The sequence below is a fragment of the Podarcis muralis genome, chromosome 11 (genome assembly GCF_964188315.1).
Source record: "Podarcis muralis chromosome 11, rPodMur119.hap1.1, whole genome shotgun sequence".
Taxonomy (NCBI): Eukaryota; Metazoa; Chordata; class Lepidosauria; order Squamata; family Lacertidae; genus Podarcis; species Podarcis muralis.
The window spans coordinates 54,057,387-54,078,145 of record NC_135665.1 but is presented as its reverse complement, the minus strand read 5'-3'; the positions used below and the strand labels follow the sequence as shown (position 1 = coordinate 54,078,145).

The following is a 20,759-nucleotide window of genomic DNA, read 5'->3' as shown; positions in this document are numbered from 1 at the left end:
TAGATGGGTGCATTTCCATGTGATGACAGCGTGAACATAAAAATAGCATTATGGTATCAGGCTTGTTCAGCAGCCTGTTCTTACAGTGCCAACCAGGTGCCCCTGAGAGGTCTGTCAGCAGGACCAGCACTCTGCCCGCCTGTGATTCCAAGCAACTGTTATTCAGAAACATAATGCTCACAGTGGGTTAGGACCCAGCCACCATAGCTAGTATCCTTTGATAGCCTGATCCTACATGCATTGTTATAATCCATCCAAGTCCAAGTAAACTATGCCAGCTGAACCACATCTATCTATATGTTTGTTGACATTCTCAAAGAGCTCAAATAGATCAGTAGAATCAAAGAATTGCAGTCGGAAGGGACTCTAAGGATCATCAGTCTAGTCCAACACCCCTGGAATGCAGGAATCTTTTGCCCATGTGGAGCTCAAACCCACAACCCTGCGATCTCGTGCTCTACCGAAACTGAGCTATCCCAAACCAACTGAGACAGGACTTAACCATGCTGGTTTTGCTTCAGCAAGCCTTGTTCTATATGCTTGGTTATCGCTCCTTTGTCTCCCTTGTCATCCAAGGGCCCAACAGCCGCCCTAACTGTTCTTCTGCTACTAATGAATTTGAAGATTGTTGTTGGTTATCGTTATTGTTACTTTGACGTACTCCACAAATTCTTTTTTAAGAATCTCTGTCTGTTTGCATTCATTTTGCTGAAGCTCGAGTTCCTTTTTGTCCTTATTTGGACCAGTCTTATTTTATTTTATTTGTGAAGGAAGCCTTCTTGCCTCTAATAGCTTCTTTGATTCTGCTGTTAGAGATGATGCTGACAATCTCTTGACTCCGGTGGGACTTCTCCCGATCTGCTGTACACACTTCAGTTGAGCTTCTCAGATTGTGTTTCAAAACAACTCCCAAGCATTTTGGAGTGATTTGACCCTCTCGACTTTGCTTTTCATCTTGCGGCCAGATAAACAGCGCGTACGCTAAGACCACATCACAAATGCAAGCATACAAACATTATGCACTTACCACTTTGGTATCTATGCATGCATTACAATATTAAATCTGGTAGCAAAAATGACTCAAATATTATTTTCCCCAGATGGATGGTAATCCTTCCTAGTCAATCTTCACTGGTCTGACTGAGGGCACAGGAATCATGAGAGGTAAGTCAAGAGTTTCAGCACAGCATTATGATCTCTCTCTCTCTTGGGGGGGGGGAGAGAAATCTTTACTCAAAATTCATTGTTTACAGCACCAATATAAAGCGATGGAAGCACTGGCGAAACATGTAACCTCTGTTTATGACTGCAGAGAGCCGTCCATAATTGTGCAGGATGCAACATCTCCCCACCTTTGGAGAGCCTTAAGGTAAAGGGACCCCTAACCATTAGGTCCAGTTGTGGCCGATTCTGGGGTTGCGGTACTCATCTCACTTTATTGCCCGAGGGAGCCAGTGTACAGCTTCCGAGTCATGTGGCCAGCATGACTAAGCCGCTTCTGGCGAACCAGAGCAGCGCATGGAAACGCCATTTACCTTCCCACCGGAGCAGTACCTATTTATCTACTTGCACTTTGATGTGCTTTCAAACTGCTAGGTGGGTTGGAGCAGGGACCAAGCAACGGGAGCCCACCCTGTCGCGGGGATTCGAACTGCCGACCTTCTGATCAGCAAGTCCTAAGCTCTGTGGTTTAACTCACAGTGCCACCCGTGTCCCTTTTGGAGAGCCTTATACCTTTGCTATTGGACAGATCACCGAAGGGTGAGACTCAAGCTCTCCCTTAAGAGAAAAGCAGCTTGGGGATGCAATCAAATGTCATATTTGAAGAAGAAGAAGACGAAGAAGAAGAAGAAGAAGAAGAAGAAGAAGAAGAAGAAGAAGAAGAAGAAGAAGAAGAAGAAGAAGAAGTAGTAGTAGTACTAACATTCTCCTTTCCCTTCCTCCCCCACAACAAACACTCTGTGAGGTGAGTGAGGCTGAGAGACTTCAGAGAAGTGTGACTGGCCCAAGGTCACCCAGCAGCTGCATGTGGAGGAGCGGAGACGCGAACACAGTTCCCCAGATTACGAGACTACTGCTCTTAATCACTACACCTAGCAGTCAAGAAGAGGTCTCCAGCAAACTAGCAAGCATGTTGCAAAGGCAACCACTACCTTTTCCCATTGTTCCCTGGCAGCCGATATCCAGTGGCATATATTCCACCTCTGACCCCAAAGGATCCATATATGCAGCATGGTTAACAGCCATTGACAGGTCTCTATGGATTTGTCTAATCCCCTTTCAAAGCCACCTAAGCCTATGTCCATTTGCCACAGTTCGCGGCAGCAAGTTTCATAAATCCAGTGCACGATGTGCGAATACAACATTTTGCCCATCCTGAATCAACTGTCAGCTTCATATAGGATAATAAAAAAAAAGCTGGTGGGCTGGAAATCCAGTTACTAAATAGATATATACAAGACAGGAAGCAGCCTTATCTGCTAAAGTAGCAACTGTGGCAAAGGGCTGAAATGCAGGGCTGTCAAAGCACTGCAGTTTGATGCAATCATTAAGGTTCCTTTCAACATACATGGCAGGGGAGGGGAGTGGATGGGGATTGTGCTGTTGGACTCTGCCCTGATTCGCAGGAGTTCCTTACTTAATAATTTCAAGGTTGGATTACTGCAGTGCAGTCCTTGTGGGGCTTTCCTTGCACTTGATCCCAAAACTGGCTGGTACAAAATGCTCTGTGGGCATCTGGTGGCTGAAAGATGCTGTTCCTAGCAACCTTGAAATTATTCTCCACCGTGAGCATACGTGGCAGTTTAAAATATTTTTCTTTTAATTGATCTGCTTTGCTACTTTCTGTTTGGCGCCCTGGGCTCCTTTGTGGGCAAGGGCAGTACTTACTTTCAGGTAAGTACTCTCAGGAAGGCAACTCCTATAGTACTTCCAAGAGGGTAGGACTTGAACCCATGGCTTCAGGTAACAAGGAAGGAGATGCCGATTAAACATCAGGATGAACTTTCGACAGTGGAACAAACTCGGGAGGTTGTGGACACTCCTTCCTTGGGGGTTTTTTAAGCAGAGGTTGGTTAGCCATCTATCTTGGATGCTTTAGCTGAGATTCCTGTATTGCATGGGGTTGGACTAGATGACCCTTGGGTTCCTTCATAGCTCTTCTCAGTCTCCTCTTTTGCAGGGTTGTTGTGGGAATTAAATGGGGGGGGGGAGAACCATCAACGCCACCTTGAGGTCCTTGGAGGAAAGGGGGAAAATTGAGGTCCTTGGAGGAAAGGGGGAAAATATATACACACACACACACACACACACACACACACACACACACACACATATATATATATATATATATATATATATATATATATATATATGCAGGTTTTGGTGTCCTCGGGTGTCTTCCCGTGTAAAAGTTGGGGTGTCTGGGCGACGTTTCGACGAGGTCTCACTCGTCATCTTCAGGCTGGTGCTTTCGGCTTCTTGTTACTGGAACAGAGCAGGATCTCAGTGTTTGAGTTCCTATAAATACTGTTGAGGAGGTGTGGTGTATAGCCTCCAATGTTCTGGGCCGAGAGGAAGTTCCCAGGCTAGTGTGCCTTTTCTTCTTTTGTTCCTTAATTGCTTGAGGGATATCTTGAGTGATTTCTTGAGTGATATCCTGAGTACCACTTAGGTGGGTCATTAGGTGTGGATTAGTTGCTAAAGCCTTTGTGTCTTGACCTCTTGAACTTTGTGAAGAGTTTTTCTGAGAAGATGGCTGTACTGCACTTAGTTGTGCTCTGGCTTGGCTTCGTGTATAGGGGCGAGCTGTGGTTTTGTGACCTGTGCCAGCCAGATCTGTATAGGGATTGCAGGGGGGTGCAGCATCCGGAGGTGCCACCATGGTTTGGCTACTGGATGGTGTCTGTAATTTATCTGTGGAGAGGGTCTGGGTTTGGGTCTGGTGTGGTTGATTGGTGATGGCGTTCTGTGTGCCTCTGGATCTGGTGTCAGTTTTTGTGGGGAGGGCTAATTTCCAGATGTCTGGCAAGCGGGATGTGTCGTCACGCTTGTTCATGTTGTGAGGGTGTTTCTCTATCTCGATGGCTTCCATGATTATTCTCTTGTGGTGATGTTCCATGTTAGAGAGCAATTTGGAATTCCAAAAATCCTGCTCTGTTCCAGTAACAAGAAGCCGAAAGCACCAGCCTGAAGATGACGAGTGAGACCTCGTCGAAACGTCGCCCAGACACCCCAACTTTTACACGGGAAGACACCCGAGGACACCAAAACCTGCATTCCTATACCCGTGAAAATCTACGAAAGCATATATATATATATATATATATATTTATGCTTTCGTAGATTTTCACGGGTATAGGTATGCAGGTTTTGGTGTCCTCGGGTGTCTTCCCGTGTAAAAGTTGGGGTGTCTAGGCGACGTTTCGACGAGGTCTCACTCGTCATCTTCAGGCTGGTGCTTTCGGCTTCTTGTTACTGGAACAGAGCAGGATCTCAGTGTTTGAGTTCCTATAAATACTGTTGAGGGGTGTGGTGTATAGCCTCCAATGTTCTGGGCCGAGAGGAAGTTCCCAGGCTAGTGTGCCTTTTCTTCTTTTGTTCCTTAGTTGCTTGAGGGATATCTTGAGTGATTTCTTGAGTGATATCCTGAGTACCACTTAGGTGGGTCATTAGGTGTGGATTAGTTGCTAAAGCCTTTGTGTCTTGACCTCTTGAACTTTGTGAAGAGTTTTTCTGAGAAGATGGCTGTAGTTGTGCTCTGGCTTGGCTTCGTGTATAGGGGCGAGCTGTGGTTTTGTGGCCTGTGCCAGCCAGATCTGTGTAGGGATTGCAGGGGGGTGCAGCATCCGGAGGTGCCATCATGGTTTGGCTACTGGATGGTGTCCTCCCCACAAAAACTGACACCAGATCCAGAGGCACACAGAACGCCATCACCAATCAACCACACCAGACCCAAACCCAGACCCTCTCCACAGATAAATTACAGACACCATCCAGTAGCCAAACCATGATGGCACCTCCGGATGCTGCACCCCCCTGCAATCCCTACACAGATCTGGCTGGCACAGGCCACAAAACCACAGCTCGCCCCTATACACGAAGCCAAGCCAGAGCACAACTACAGCCATCTTCTCAGAAAAACTCTTCACAAAGTTCAAGAGGTCAAGACACAAAGGCTTTAGCAACTAATCCACACCTAATGACCCACCTAAGTGGTACTCAGGATATCACTCAAGAAATCACTCAAGATATCCCTCAAGCAACTAAGGAACAAAAGAAGAAAAGGCACACTAGCCTGGGAACTTCCTCTCGGCCCAGAACATTGGAGGCTATACACCACACCCCTCAACAGTATTTATAGGAACTCAAACACTGAGATCCTGCTCTGTTCCAGTAACAAGAAGCCGAAAGCACCAGCCTGAAGATGACGAGTGAGACCTCGTCGAAACGTCGCCTAGACACCCCAACTTTTACACGGGAAGACACCCGAGGACACCAAAACCTGCATATATATATATATATATATTTTATACCGCCCTCCCCAGCTGAAGCCGGGCTCAGAGCGGCTAACAACAATAAAAGTAACACAGAATTCTAAAATCAATTCATTATAAAATCAATTCAGAATCAAATTAATGGCAACCATTTGGCTAGATTTCTGTGAGGATTGCAGAAGGAAGGGGTCAGACTGTGCCTTGGCCAAAGGCCTGGTAGAACAGCTCTGTCTTGCAGGCCCTGCAGAAAGATGTCAAGTCCCGCAGGGCCCTAGTCTCTTGTGACAGAGCGTTCCACCAGATCAGGGCCACAGCCGAAAAAGCCTTGGCTCTGGTCGAGGCCAGCCTAACCTCCCTGTGGCCCGGGACCTCCAAGGTGTTTTTGTTTGAAGACCGTAAGGTCCTCCGTGGGGCATACCAGGAGAGGTGGTCCCGTAGGTACGAGGGTCCTAGGCCGTATAGGGCTTTAAAGGTTAAAACCAGCACCTTAAACTTGATCCTGTACTCCACCGGGAGCCAGGGCAGCTGGTATAGCACCAGGTGAATGTGATCCTGCGACGAGGACCCCGTAAGGAGTCTCGCCGCGGCATTCTGCACCCTAATAATACATTAGGGCTGCAACTTGATTGAAGACGTTTTCATCTATGGATGAATTGATGATAGTAGTTCCGAAGAAATGTTCCCTTTGTTTTTAGACAACTTGGTACCATCACACATGCAAAGAAGAGGCATTCTCCCTAAGCGACTGAAAGAGGGGGTGCCTCTTTTCAAATGGCGCTTGCCATCTAGATTTTAATGTATTTTTATTTTTTATTTTTTAAAAAAGCATGCTGTCCAATTAATTAATTCAGATTTAACAGGCTTTTCATTAATTGAAAACTGCAGGCTGTCATAGCAGACCATTTCTCTGCACCACAGCTATCCATTCCTCTGCAAAAGTAGACAGATCCCGAGTTTAATGTCACTGTTCAATGCATGTTTAATAGGCTTCCAATTCCGTCTTGTAACAAGAATAAATTACCCATCAGTATCAAGGGAGGCAAACCCACAGAGCAGGTTGTTTTGCAAGGCTTTGAGGAGTCCCGTGATCAATGGTTTATTTGGAAACAACTTAGGCCAGGAGAGACTACTGGAAACGGCAAAGTCCAAGATAAATGGCTCCAGCTGCAGAAGTTCAATGCACATTATTATAAAGCCACTAGATTCTATTCACCACGGTGTCTATGGGGCGGCTTTTATGAAAAATCACCACGCAACAAGCATTATCTTCCCTGCTACCAAGAAGCCTTGAAAGGCTCGTCAGATTCGGACTCTGCTAGATGGATGTCTTCCTGTGGACTGGCTTTCCGCAATCAGTATTCCTCTCATTTTAGCTACCAACAAGCTTGATTGTAATTGGTGGAGACCCCAGGGCAGCACAATACAACGTCGTGAATAGAGGGCAGGCATCAGGATAGGGCAATGAACAGCCTGCTCTGAACCTGTCCGTCAGCCTATTTGGGGTGTGTGCTGCTTTCATACGTATTCACTCCGAAGTCTGCTCTGATCCATTCCCACAGTGATCCACAATTAAAAAAAGAAAAAAAACATGCAAAAGAATATACATTTAAGTACATGTTCCCAAACGTGTCATCTCTCAAAATAGCATTCTAACTATATTTTCTTTCAGCGTTGGAAAATGCATATTTTGAGCAATGTGTTGCAGCTTTCTGAAAAATGCAGCAATCGATAGATAGCTCAGTTTTGAGCCATACATCAGCCCTGAAGGTGCAGATTAGAGCACTTCAGTTCAGAGTTCATGAGGGTCAAATTTGTCAAGCACACTGCTCCAACCATGACACCAGGGAGGGAGAAAATGGAGACCTCCAGACGCTGTTGGACTGCCACTCCCATCAGCCTCAGCTGGCATTGGCCAATGGCTAGGGGTGATGGGATCTGTAGTCCAGCAACATCTGGAGTGTAGGGATGATCGCGGAGTGAGGAGTGGGGTCCGGAGGGAGCAGACTCCCTACCCGCAGGCAGCCACAGTCTGCCTGCACGCGTGACCTTGGGGTGCGGGGCACCCCCCCCCACACACACACACAGACAAAGCCACGGCTGTCTGAACATCGTTGCCTCTGTCTAACCTTTTGCGGTCTCAGTAGTCTGCGGTGTCCTGTCTGTAACCTTTGTCTCTGAGACCTTTTGTCTCCTTCGTCATACACTGTGCAAGGGGGAAATGACGCAGTGGAAACAGGTGCCAAAATAACTTTGTACCACCCCACGATCCCGGGACCGGAAGATGTGTAAAGGTCACAGCCCAAAATGTATCTGCTGGGTTTGCATATTTGTCTCAATAAAAGGAGGTTCCACAGGGCTGGCCAGCAGCTCGCATGCAGCCCACCTGTGCGCAGCTCACCTGCATTATCAACTCCTGCCTCATGTCCATCACTTCATGGAGGACCACAGGTTCCCCACATCTGGTCCACAAAAGCAGCAAGCACCCCACTCCCACCAAGTCATGGCCTCACCCCCACCCTTGCCAATACCACTACTGGCTTTTTCTCTCCTTGAACTGACCGACTGCTACAACATTTGCGCAAACCATTTCATTTGAAAAGTGCTTTACAATCTTTATTAGGTTCATCCTCACAACAACCCTGTGAGGTAGGTCACTCATTCCCATTTCACAAATGGAGAACTGAGGCTGATCCGCGCACACTCGGCAGGTGTGTGCATTCATACTCGCATCACAGTGCTCATCCAGTTCCCGCTGAACTTAGGATAGTTGCCTCGGCTGGGGATGCCAAATCCCCATTTGGGCCCTTAAGAAGTGCAAATCAAAGTCAGTGACTTGAACCCGGGTGTCTTGGATACAGTCCACTCACTTAACGCCCTTATTTCTCTGCCCACCGATCCATCTGGCGATCTGGGCACGGGTGCCTATAATTTCCACTTAATTATAGCGCATCACAGTCTACAAATTTAGTTGCTCCAAATATAATTATTTATTTCTCTTTTAGAGAAGGGGTGGCGATGGGTCAATTTACAGATGTTTCCACTCAACTCCGGTATATAAAAAAAATCTTTTATACAATATATGTACAACACATGTCACAATAGACTTCTTTCTTTCTTTTTAAATCGGGAGCGAACATTCCGTTTGCCTGATCCATTGTTACCAGCACACATACATCCACACAAAAGGAGAGAGAGAGAGAAGAAGGGGGGGAACCCTAAATATTTAGTGCTAGTCATACAGTTCCAGATTGCAGCCTAGCGTTGAAAGCTCAGCTTTGGGTTTAGGGAATTGTCTGACATAACAAAAAAATAAAAATAAAAAACAAGACTTTTGAAGTCATTAAGACACAAACTTTTTAAAAGTGGGTTTTCCTTTTTCTTTCTTGGTCTCTCTGTTTCCTCCTCCCCCCCCCCCCCAAGATATATACATAAAAAAGAGCCCAAAAAAAGGCATTGGTTTTTAATGCTATTAGAAAGCTATATAAATGTGCACAGGTCCTTTTCTTCTTTTCATAAAAGACCAATGGAAAACAAAACAAAAAAAAAGCGCCTTCAGCTTCCAGGAATTTCTTCTGGGGATAATTCTGTTTTAAGTACCTGTATGTAGAATGTAGGGAATGGGTAGGAAACAGGTTTTTGAGAGAGAGAGAGAGAGAGAGAGAGAGAGGGAGGGAGAGAGAGAGAGAGAGAGAGAAGAATGACAATGGTTAGACATCTTTTATTCTAACAGTGAAGATCTTTGCCACAGGAGCTCTAGAACAAAGCTCCCACATAATCAGAAGCCTCAAATTGCCTGTAGCAGTTTTATTGGTCCTGACAGATGCTACAGGTTCCCGTGAAGAGACTTAGTCTAGTCTTCACTTAGGGCTGCTTACTCACAAGTACACTCAATATCCAACTACACTGCCACACTCAATATCCAACTACCAGCCGGTAAGCCCCAGTACAGTCAATGGAGCTAACTTCTGGATAATATATAGAACTGAGCTGCCGGACACTCACCCTCCAACAACTACTTACAGCAAACAAAAAGAACCAGGAGACATTGCAGCTTCCTTGTTCACCTCTGCTGCAAGAAATGAGGCACTGCCTGAGGTTGAGCAGATGGGATGCACTAAGGACGTGTTGGAAGAGGGCCTCCACAGTGGGCTACAGGAACTGTTAGAAGCCACGACAGCTACTGTCACCTGGAGGCTTCTGATCACATGGAGGCTTTTTCAGCAGCTCTTGCTTGAACCAGCTATAAAAAATAATGGCCAGTGATACCAGCTGATGGCATGGTTTGTGGAAAATACCCTTTTGGGCCACTGGGCTCCCTAGTGGGTCAAGATTGTACTGTATGTTTCCCACTCATGCTATATACACACCACCATGTTGAGGTATTCAGTTATGGAGAAATCTTACTCATTTTTTTAAAAAAACAGGGGAGGGCAAGACGGCATGTACCGTATTTTTCGCTCTATAAGATGCACTTTCCCCCTCCAAAATGGAAGGAGAAATGTGTGTACGTCTTATGGAGCGAATGCAGGCGGGAGGCTCTGCTCAGCGCTCCCTTTAAAGAGCCGCATGGAGCGTGTGTGCGGCTCTTTGGGGCTTTTCCCCGAGGAGGGAGAATGGCTGCCCTTCTCCCTCCTCGGGGAAAAGTCCCCAAGAGACACACACTCTGCACGCTCTTTAGAGGGAGCGCGGCTCTTGGGGGAGCCTCTCCTGGGCAGCCGGATGAAGGCTCCCCTTGCCCGGGAGAGGCTGTGCACATAAGCTTCTGGGATTCAGAATATATTTTTTCTTGTTTACCTCTTCCAAAAACTAGGTGCGTCTTATGATCTGGTGCGTCTTATAGAGCGAAAAATACGGTAGTTTGAATCAAACATTTAAGAAGAAGGGACTACCTTGAAGGCCTTGGGAAGGACACAGGGGCGTAGGAAGCTGCCTTTCACCAACTCAGCATTTGCTGCCCTAGATGGAGGCGCCAGGAACTGAACCTTCTGCATGCAAAAGGGCTCTGCTGCGGAGAATGGCCCTTGCCTGGCGCCTTTCATCAAGATCTATTCTGTCTCTTCACCTTTAGCCAATCAGCTTGGCAGGCCTGGAGAGGAGAGCTGGGCCACTTCTGTGCTCTGTGAAGCACTTCACAAATTGCAGGCTTTTCATGCTGAACAGCAAAGCAGCAATCACAGTAACTAAGGGAGACACTCCAACACGCAGCGTTGTCGCTCCACAAGGAACCCGTGGCTGTACCTCATGCTTTTGCCTCTTATGCTTCTTCGCCATCATCCATCTCAACCTCGTCCAAGTCAGCTGTATCTGCAGCTCGCGACAAGATGTCTGCCATTAGAGCCTCCTCCAGCTTTTTTCGTACCTGCTGTACTCGCTCTTCTTGTTTCCTGTGGAATAACCCAGAGGGAAAAAGTATCACTGAAATATTATCTCCACAAATGGAAAGAGAAGTCAATCAGCAGGTCAATGCTATCTCTGTAAATCAGGGAATGAAGGTGAGCAGGTGAGGAACTGGTGGCCCTCTGTTATCAAATTTAATCTCCACCCCTATAGTTCTTCCTCATCTTTGAACAACTTCAGGTCCAAACTAGATTTTGTGTAGATTACCACCCCCCTTTTCCTTTCCGTCCCTGATGCAATAAATTCTATTCCTAATTTCCCATTTTGTAAAACTCTTGTGTGATTACTGGAGACATGAGTCTCTTGTAGACATATAATATCCCATTTTTTTCTCCTTAACACATGTTCTGTTTTGTTTCTTTTGAGGGGTTTTTTATTTATTTATTAATTTTCCACATTTATAACAAATATAATATATAAAAGACTCAAAACAAAACACATTAAAATACTAAAAGGAAAAAGAAAGAAAAATAAAAAACACTTAATACTTCTAAAATCCAAATTAACTTTCATTGTTATCTGACTTCCTCTAATCCCCCCTAACTGAATTTCATTGTGACACCTTTGTAACAGTTCTCCAAGATCATATTTCTAATACAGTTACCGTATTTTGTGCCCCATAGGATGCTCCGGCCCATAGGACGCACCTAGTTTTTTTGGGGGGAAATAAAGAAAAAAAATTATTTCCCCCCCAGGTGCGGGGCTGGAAGAACCAGGTCGGGGAACAGCGGGAAGGCGCGCTCTGCCTCCCCGCTGTCCCCCAAGCTTGTGGGGCTGGCGATGGGGAGAAGTGCGCTTATCCCGGGACTGCAGGCAGCTCTGCGCAGCCATCAGGAGCGGGGTGGGACTTCGCGCCCGGCTCCCGCGCAGAGCTGTGCTGAGCCCGGGACTGCAGGCAGCTCTGCGCAACCCTCGGAGCCGGTCTCCCGAGGGTTGCGCAGAGCTTCCTGAAGCCTGGAGAGCGAGAGGGGTCGGTGCGCACTGACCCCTCTCGCTCTCCAGGCTTCAGCGAAAGCCTGCATTCGCCCTATAGGACGCACACACATTTCCCCTTCATTTTTGGAGGGGAAAAGTGCGTCCTATAGGGCGAAAAATACGGTAACTCCTTCAATTTACTACCTTCATTTTTTGAGTTTACTATTCAACCCACTTACATTGCATGAGATAACATTTTAGTGACACACAGATTTACTGTATTCACGTTACCTTACCACATTCAAGAAATAACTATAAAACAAACTTTTCCACTTTATTCCTGTCTTGTCTCTTCTAGCTCTTGAAGTCTCTCTCCACCTAGATCTTTCCAGTACTTCCTCCAGAAACTTCCTGCTTCTTCTACCGTCCTAAAGGTCTTCCGTCTATCTTTATACGTGAAAGTGAGTCCCCGAGGGAACCTGTGGCCCTCTGAAACTCCAAATCCCATCATCCCTGACCATGGCCCATACTGGCCGAGGATGATGGGAGTTGGGGTCCAACAACATCTGGAGGGCCACAGGATCCCCAGCCCTGATCTAAAAGAAGGCGTTCCCACAGAACCACAGAATTGTAGACTTGGAAGGGACCGTGAGGGTCATCTAGTCCAACCCCCTGCAATGCAGGAAAATTGGCAGACCTGCGGCTTGAACCCATGACTCTGAGATTGAATCTCAAGCTCTATCAACTGAGCTACCTGGAGAGCCATATTTGACAAACTGGGGGGAAAACCATAACTGACAAATGAGATGCTCTAAACACTGCTTGTGCAGGTGGTGGTGATGATATTGATGATGATGAATAATAATAATAATAATAATAATAATAATAATAATAATAATAATAATAATAATAATAATAATAATAATTTGTATACTGCCCTATACCCATAGATCTCAGGTTCTACCCGTAGATCAGGTGGATGGATACCTTTTTCTGGGGATCAGGTAGATTTCATAAGAGAAGCCCAAATTCACATCCATTTAAAGTACAAATATTCAAGTCAATGAGGAGAGTTTCCACATCAAGAAAAACACCTGCTGTTGCCAATGTGAAAACTATCTGCATACAGTATTTTTCGCTACAAATTAAAATCCATGCTCCCCACTGAGGCAAATTATGTGATTCTTTTAATGAAACTCTTCATAGGTAGCTTAATACGGACCCACCACTAATCTCATCAACATGCACTGATTTTCACTTATGAACTCTGATGTAACGGTTGAGAAGGAAGCATTTCAGCTAAACTGAGCCAAATACATATACCAGTTTGGAGGTCATTGACTTTAAGACTAAAAAGAAAGCCCATCCGCCATCTTTTTTTTCCTGGAAGAAGAATTAACATAAACGCGGAACTATTGAATTCAGGAAGAATAAGTCACTGGGGGAATGCTGAAAGCCAGCACTGAATGTGATGTCAGGGTGAAAAAATCTCTTGGGATTCTCTGCCACACTTCCATTGTTGGGGAGCGATGAAAAGCTAGCAGCTACAAAGACCTGTATGGCTTTAATAAACCTAGATGGAGAAGCTGAACGCAAATCCCCAAAACTTTTCCAAATGTACTTTTCCTTTCTATGCACCAGAGTTTCTCTTATTTTAAAGGAAGGAGCGCAATGAACACTGGAAACTGAAAGGAGCAGAGAGCTCCCATCTTCAAGCACTCTTCTGTAACATTTCACAATCCCACAAGCCATGTTTGAAAAGCAGGATGTCCAAAGCAAACTCAAAATTGATTATTCTAGCTGCCTTCAGACAAGGATGAGGATCCTGTAACCCTCTAGGTGTTGCTAGATTATAGTTCTAGTCATGCTGGTTGGAGCTGGCAGTAAATGGAGTCCAACAACATTTAAAGGTAAAGGTAAAGGGACCCCTGACCATTAGGTCCAGTCGTGACCGACTCTGGGGTTGTGGCACTCATCTCGCTTTATAGGCTGAGGGAGCCGGCGTACAGCTTCTGGGTCATGTGGCCAGTATGACTAAGCTGCTTCTGGTAAACCAGAGCAGCACACGGAAACGCCGTTTACCTTCCCACCAGAGCGGTACCTATTTATCTACTTGCACTTTGAAGTGCTTTCGAACTGCTAGGTTGGCAGGAGCAGGGACCGAGCAACGGGAGCTCACCCTGTCACGGGGATTCGAACCGCCGACCTTCTGATTGGCAAGTCCTAGGCTCTGTGGTTTAACCCACAGCGCCACCCGCGTCCCCCACAACATTTAGAGGGCCCCAGATTCCCCACTCCTAACTCAAATAATTAAAACAAGCAAACCAGGTTTTTAAACCCAACCCACTAAAAACTATTGGCAGAGCCCCTGATGGCCAAAAACATGGTCCTTTAAAACATCATGGGTTTTTTTGTTTTTTTAAAAAGGACAGTGATTTGGCTTTAGTGTAAATAAAGCCCTGGGATGATGTGACTGAGTCTCAAATTTTAGTTCCTGCCCTGTCCTTCTGAGCTCTAAAATTCTATGTTTCTAATACCTTTAAAGCTGCTGCCCTTATGTCACGGATAAGAAGCGATCACACTTTCTTTGTTTATTTTGAAACTCTTGGATCAAGCTGACGCGGAGACTGCAAATGTGCCTCGTAAAAAGCATCTCACTAAATAATAAAGATGCTTTATGCTGCTGTTTACAGATCTTTTACTTTATCTTTCCATTCAGTACATCGCGCTGGGTCAGGCTTTAGTAGTGTTGGGGGGCAGTAATGTCAAGGCTGATGAATGAGATTTATTTTTGAGCAACACAGAGGCGATGTAAGGATAACTCTGCAAAAGCACAGGTCGGGGAGCTCCAAAGAGGCGCCCTGCACATGCAGAAGAGCTGAAGGAGGGGGGGTGTCCCAGATTCCAGAGCCGAGGCTGATTTAAAAGGTGCAAGACAGAGAACGTGTTCACCAAATCATCCGCCGGCATTTAGAGAGCGAGATTAAAGTAAATGAATGGAAGGCACTAAGGTATGTGTATTTGCACAAGGAATCTTGTGGCCTGGGTACAAATCACAATTGAGGATCACTTTGGGGAGAGTGGGATGTTGGCAGTGAAAAGCAATGTATATGAAAAGCTTATGCAATGTCAATGGGAGCCCGGAATTATTGTACTTTTCCGTGAGAAAAGTAGAAAGCCAGTGTGGTGTAGTGGTTAAGAGCGGTAGATTCATAATCTGGTGAACCAGGTTCGTGTCTCTGCTCCTCTACATGCAGCTGCTGGGTGACCTTGGTCTAGTCACACTTCTCTGAAGTCTCCAGCCCCACTCACAGAGTGTTTGTTGTTGGGGAGGAAGGGAAAGGAGAATGTTAACCGCTTTGAGGCTCCTTCGGGTAGTGATAAAGCGGGATATCAAATCCAAACTCTTCTCTTCTTCTGTGTACAGTGGTGCCTCTGATTGTGAACAGGATCCATTCCGGAGCTCTGGTTGGATCCCAACATTTCCATAACCAGAGGGACCGCTTCTGCGCATGCAATGGTAGAGCGCTTCTGCGCATGCATGTGTGGCAAAAACCCAGAAATATACATCTGGGTTTGCCACTTACGTATCCCAAAGTTTACGTAAGTGGAGGGATATGTAAGCAGCGGTAGGACTGTATAAGACCAGGTTAGTTTAAAAATAATGTTTAAAACTGGGGGGCATCTTATACACAGGTAGTGCATTGGGGGGATGTGTGATTGGTTGCTGCTGCGAGCCGGAGATTCTCAGTGGCTATTGGGTGTGTTATTTGTTGCTGCAGCAAGGGTTTGTGTTGGTTGGCTGTCGCTGCGACAACCGGGCGGGCAATAGTAGTGTAGTTCTGTGTGAGCGATTTTCAGCAATCCCCTCTGGGCAATCTTCCCCCATTTTCTTAATTTGGAGCCCCCCAAAATAGGGGGCATCTTATACATGGGTGCATCTTATACACAGAAAAATATGGGCATCCCTCTGCTTGACAGGACCTTCCCCAGATCTATGGCAGAAATGGCTTTTCTGCTACCTGTGCCCTTTTCAAAAACTGGGTGCTCCAGGGATCAAACCCGAGACCCTTTGCATGCAAAGCTCATGATCTGCCACTGAGCTGGGGTCCCTTGCCTTTTGCACATACGAGAGGACCGCAGCAGCCGAAGGCTTAGCAGGTTTCCCATATCAATACAGTGGTACCTCGGATTACATATGCTTCAGGTTACAGACTCCGCTAACCCAGAAATAGTACCTCGGGTTAAGAACTTTGCTTCAGGATGAGAACAGAAATCGGGCTCCGGCAGCACAGCAGCAGCAGGAGGAGGCCCCATTAGCTAAAGTGGTGCTTCAGGTTAAGAACAGTTTCAGGTTAAGAATGGACCTCCGGAACGAATTAAGTACTTAACCCGAGGTACCACCATACGCCAATGCCAGCCAAGTGCATCTCTCAGCCAGGCTGCCCTCTGGTTTGCAATTTAAAAGAAACAAAAACGTGAAAATTTGTCAGCCTTTTAGTACAAATTTCTCTCAATCTATACATTTTTGTTTGGCAGTTTTGCCTTAATATACCCAAAGCAAGCCCTCCCACCTCAATGCAGTGCAACTTTGTAAATTCTTTTCACTAATATATGTAGCTTATGAACACTTTACCCTGGTGTATGCTATTTTGCATGCATTTCTTGGCCGGTGAACTGCACTGCAAAATTCAGAGAAGTGTGAATTCTGGTGGACGCTTGTGTTTTGGTTCTCGTATTGCTTCAGAAAGTTTGAATTAGGTAGTTTTGTCTTTTGAATGAAAACTGAATCGAAATTCTCCACCACCCTACCTGGGACTTTCTGCATGCAAAGAAGATGCTTTAACACTGAACTACAGTCTTTCCTATGTTTGGATGAGGAGTGTTTGGATACCAGCATCATAATACAGTCATACCTCAGGTTGAATGTGCTTCAGGTTGAGCGCTTTTGGATTGCGCTTTGCAGCAACCCGGAAGTAACTGAGAGTGTTACTTCTGGGTTTTGCCGCTTGCGCATGCGCAGACACGGCAAAAGATGACCATCGCACGCGCAGACGCGCTGTCGCGTCTTACATTCCATTCAGGATGCAAACGGGCTCCGGAACGGATCCCGTTCACATCCCGAGGCACCACTGTATTGATGAAGCACATGAATCTGTCAAAGGAGAATGGGAACACAGATCCTTTGGGGGAAATATCACAAAATATTTCTCTGTTATTACATCTTGCGCTTACACAGCTTAACCCTGTCCTGCATATATATCAACAGAGAAGGACTCAGCAGTCACAAAAACCCAAAACGACTTGCACTTAGGAAGCTACCTTTAAGTGAAAACGCATCATCAAAAGTTAAGTAAGAACTGCAGGCCTGAAGCAAATGACTTTCCCATTAATACGTTCAGCTTGATTTCCTATGTTAATTTGCAGAGAAGGCACTCTGGAAACAAAAGTCCCTGAATATGCAACTGAATCAAAGGTAGCCCGTGCAAACATAATATTATTATTATTATTTTAATGCAAGTGTGACGTGGAGGAAAAGGAAAGAAGGAACAAGAGATATGAAATTTTCAAAGCAAACGAACCTTGGAAACACTATTTTTTCTGACAGATCAGGATTCCATTGCTATTAGAGAACTGTGGTTCAACATTGCCCTCTGCTGGAGGCAGTCTGGGATTTCAACTGCTAAAAGGAAACAAAAAACACCCCGAAATCCTTTGGAACATTTCTTTTTATGTGTTAGCCGTCTCCTGCTGGCGGCAGAAATAATAGAGGGGGGAACCCATGCTGTGTTAACTTTTTATGCCTCCATTACATCGTTCGGGACACAGTGAAGCCGAAAAAACGCTTAGTGCCAAACTTTAAGAAGATGCTAGAGACTATTGAACAAAACTAATTTTCAAAGGGAGAAATAAAGGAGTGGGGGAGGGATTGCAACATCAAGGACCTGCGTTCATCTCTGAGCTTCCACGACTGCTCAAAATTCACCAAACTCTTCTAGCCTATTTGGGTAAAATCTTTGTGAGCAAAGTCTACTAAAGCAAAAGGTTGCAAGAGCAATTTTGGGAAATTGTTGTACGTTAGGACTGGCCAGGATAGCTCAGTGGTAGAGAATGAGACACTTAAGCTCAGAGTTGTGGATTCAAGTCCCACTTTGGGCAAAAACACTCCTGCAATTACAGGGATTGGCATAATTGACCCTTGCGCTCCCTTCCAATTCTATGATTCGAACACAAGCACAGGTCATATACAGTGGTACCTTGCTTCTCAAACGCCTTGGTACTCAAACACCTTGGTTCCCCAAACCCGAAAACCTGGAAGTAAGTGTTCCAGTTTTCGAACATTTTTCAGAAGCTGAGCGTCTGATACGGCTGTCAGCTATTGTTTCTGGGGCGCCTGCACCAATCAGAAGCTGTGCCTTTGTTTCCGAACATTTCGGAAGTTAAATGGACCTCTGGAACAGATTAAGCCTGGCCCTTTTGTTTCTGCTATTTGTTTTGCATTTTGTTTTTGAGGCTTAATTTGTTTTTGTGACTCTGTGGAACCCAGTTAGCTACTGATTGATTGACTGTGTGACTGCGGAAATGGATAAAAGCCCCCCATCCAAACAATGACTATCAGTGCAGATAAGAAAAAATAATAATTATAATTCTTATCATCTACAATACTGTCTTATTTTATAGTACAGTGCATTATTGCTTTCATTTTATGGATCAATGGTCTCATTAGATAGTAAAATTCATGTTAAATTGCTATTTTAGGGGTTGTTTTTAAAAGTCTGGAACGGATTAATCCGTTTTGCATTACTTTCTATGGGAAAGCGCAGCCCTTGGTTTTGGAACGCTTTGGTTTTGGAACGGACTTCCAGAACGGATTAAATTTGAGAACCAAGGGACCACTGTAGTAAAAGTGGGCCCAGGCTGTATCACTTCATATTGCATGGGGGGAGGGGCTGGATTTCTCAAAAATCCCCTGTATTTTAAAAAATAATTCCTGCACACAAAAAGGATGCACTTCAGGAGAAAGCCTGGTGTAAGTCCTCCTCATTTTCCAAGAGCTGAAAGGAGAATTTCCAACGCTAGCAGTCTGCCATGGAGAACGACCGCTTTCTCATGGCCACCCATCTTAGCAACCTATGAAGCGGACCTGCAGGAAGAGTCTCTGGTGCTTAGCTCCTGCTGGATCATGCCAAAGGCCCGACTAGTCCAGCATCGTAGAATCATAGAATTGTAGAGTTGCTTGGGACCCCGAGGGTCATCTAGTCCAACCCCCTGCAATGCAGGAATCTCAGCTAAAGCTTCCATGACAGATGGCCACCCAACCTCTGCTTAAAAACCTCCAAGGAAGCAGAGTCCACCACCTCCCAAGGGAATTCGTTCCACGGCCGAACAGCTCTTACTGTCAGAAAGTTCTTCCTGACGCTTAGCTGGAATCTCCTTTCTTGAAGCCATTGGTTCGAATCCTGCCTTCTGGAGCAGGAGACAGCAATGCTCTCTCAATGGCCAACCAGATGCCTACAAGCAAGACCTGAGCAAAACTGCACCCTGCTCTTTGCTGGCAGGATTATACAGGTGCAGCAAGTCCAAGGAACAACTTCAGTCCAAACCATTTAAGGCTTTAAAGGTTAAAAAAAAGAACTTTAAATTGGGCCCAGAAACTCACTGTCGGCCGGTGAAGCTGCTACAGCAATGATATCATCAACACTGACTGCCTCTGATGGCTGCATTTTGGACCATTTGACATTCTTGAACTATCTTCCACATAATAGCTGCATTTCAATCCACATACGGGAGGTGAGGAGCAAGTCAAGTTCAATGGGAATTTGGAAATACAGAGGTTCCTTAAGCATCCTTAGCAAAGAGACTGTGTGCCCCCACAGTGCTTTTACCTCAGCCATGGGGCAGGTGGCCTCATTTAATAGTTATTGAAAGCTTTCATCTCAGTATTTTTAAGGGGGTGGAAAGGAACCATGCAATTTGGACGACCCACCCCAGTGACACATCCTCACACAAAGATTTGGAAATGGGCAACTGTGAGGCTCAAAAGCCACACGTAAATAGAGTTTCCAGGTCAAAGGCCTGGAAACGATGCCTTATGAGGAATGGCTAAGGGAGCTGGGCATGTTTAGCCTGGAGAAGAGGAGGTTAAGGGGTGATATGATAGCCATGTTCAAATATATAAAAGGATGTCATATAGAGGAGGGAGAAAGGTTGTTTTCTGCTGCTCCAGAGAAGCGGACACGGAGCAATGGATCCAAACTACAAGAAAGAAGATTCCACCTAAACATTAGGAAGAATTTCCTGACAGTAAGAGCTGTTCGACAGTGGAATTTGCTGCCAAGGAGTGTGGTGGAGTCTCCTTCTTTGGAGGTCTTTAAGCAGAGGCTTGACAACCATATGTCAGGAGTGCTCTGATGGTGTTTCCTGCTTGGCAGGGGGTTGGACTCGATGGCCCTTGTGGTCTATTCCAACTCTATGATTCTATGATTCATTAAAAAGAAGGGAAGTGGCAGCCATAATCGAGTCTGACTCCACGGTGCAAACTTTTATTGGGAAAGTGCCCACTCTCATATTTCACCCAGCACAGGCCAAACATGACCCCATTTGATTTACTTCCTTGTTTATGAACTGGCACGGCCGTGGGCTGTTGTGTCAGCAGAAATACACAAAGCTCTGCGAACGCTGCATTGCTGCTGAGGTGGCAGAAGCTTCAAACACACCCTTCAAAACCTGGAGTCTAACAGGACAGGAAAGAGAAAGGTCACACCTTTTCTTAAGTCACAAAGCACAAAGAGCAGCCTCATGAAACAAACCTGCTTTCAGGTGCAACATTCTAAGCATCAACAGGAATGAGTCTCAATGGGCAGAAAGGATGCAGGAATCTGGGGAAAGTGAGGGCAGGCAAGGATGCAGGGTTCAGCCCCGACACAGCAGATGTCACGATCCTGACCTTGC

The 20,759-nt window shown here is 45.7% G+C and overlaps 1 protein-coding gene across 2 annotated transcripts in view; it reads right to left on the bottom strand.

Moving 5' to 3' along the window:
• Window positions 1-8,081: 8,081 nt before the first annotated feature.
• MBD2 (methyl-CpG binding domain protein 2) overlaps window positions 8,082-20,759 on the bottom strand; it is a 61,132-nt gene continuing 48,454 nt past the window's right edge. The window contains exons 6-7 of one of the 2 annotated variants that reach the window (XM_028748677.2): window positions 10,734-10,879; window positions 8,082-9,092 (exon numbers count right to left, since the gene is read on the bottom strand). In XM_028748677.2, the coding sequence (XP_028604510.1) occupies window positions 10,750-10,879 (130 nt within the window). In that variant the 3' untranslated portion in view covers window positions 8,082-9,092; window positions 10,734-10,749. Of the gene's footprint in view, window positions 9,093-9,147; window positions 9,736-10,733; window positions 10,880-20,759 lie in introns of those variants that run through there. The other variant, XM_077936483.1, reaches the window with a different exon arrangement.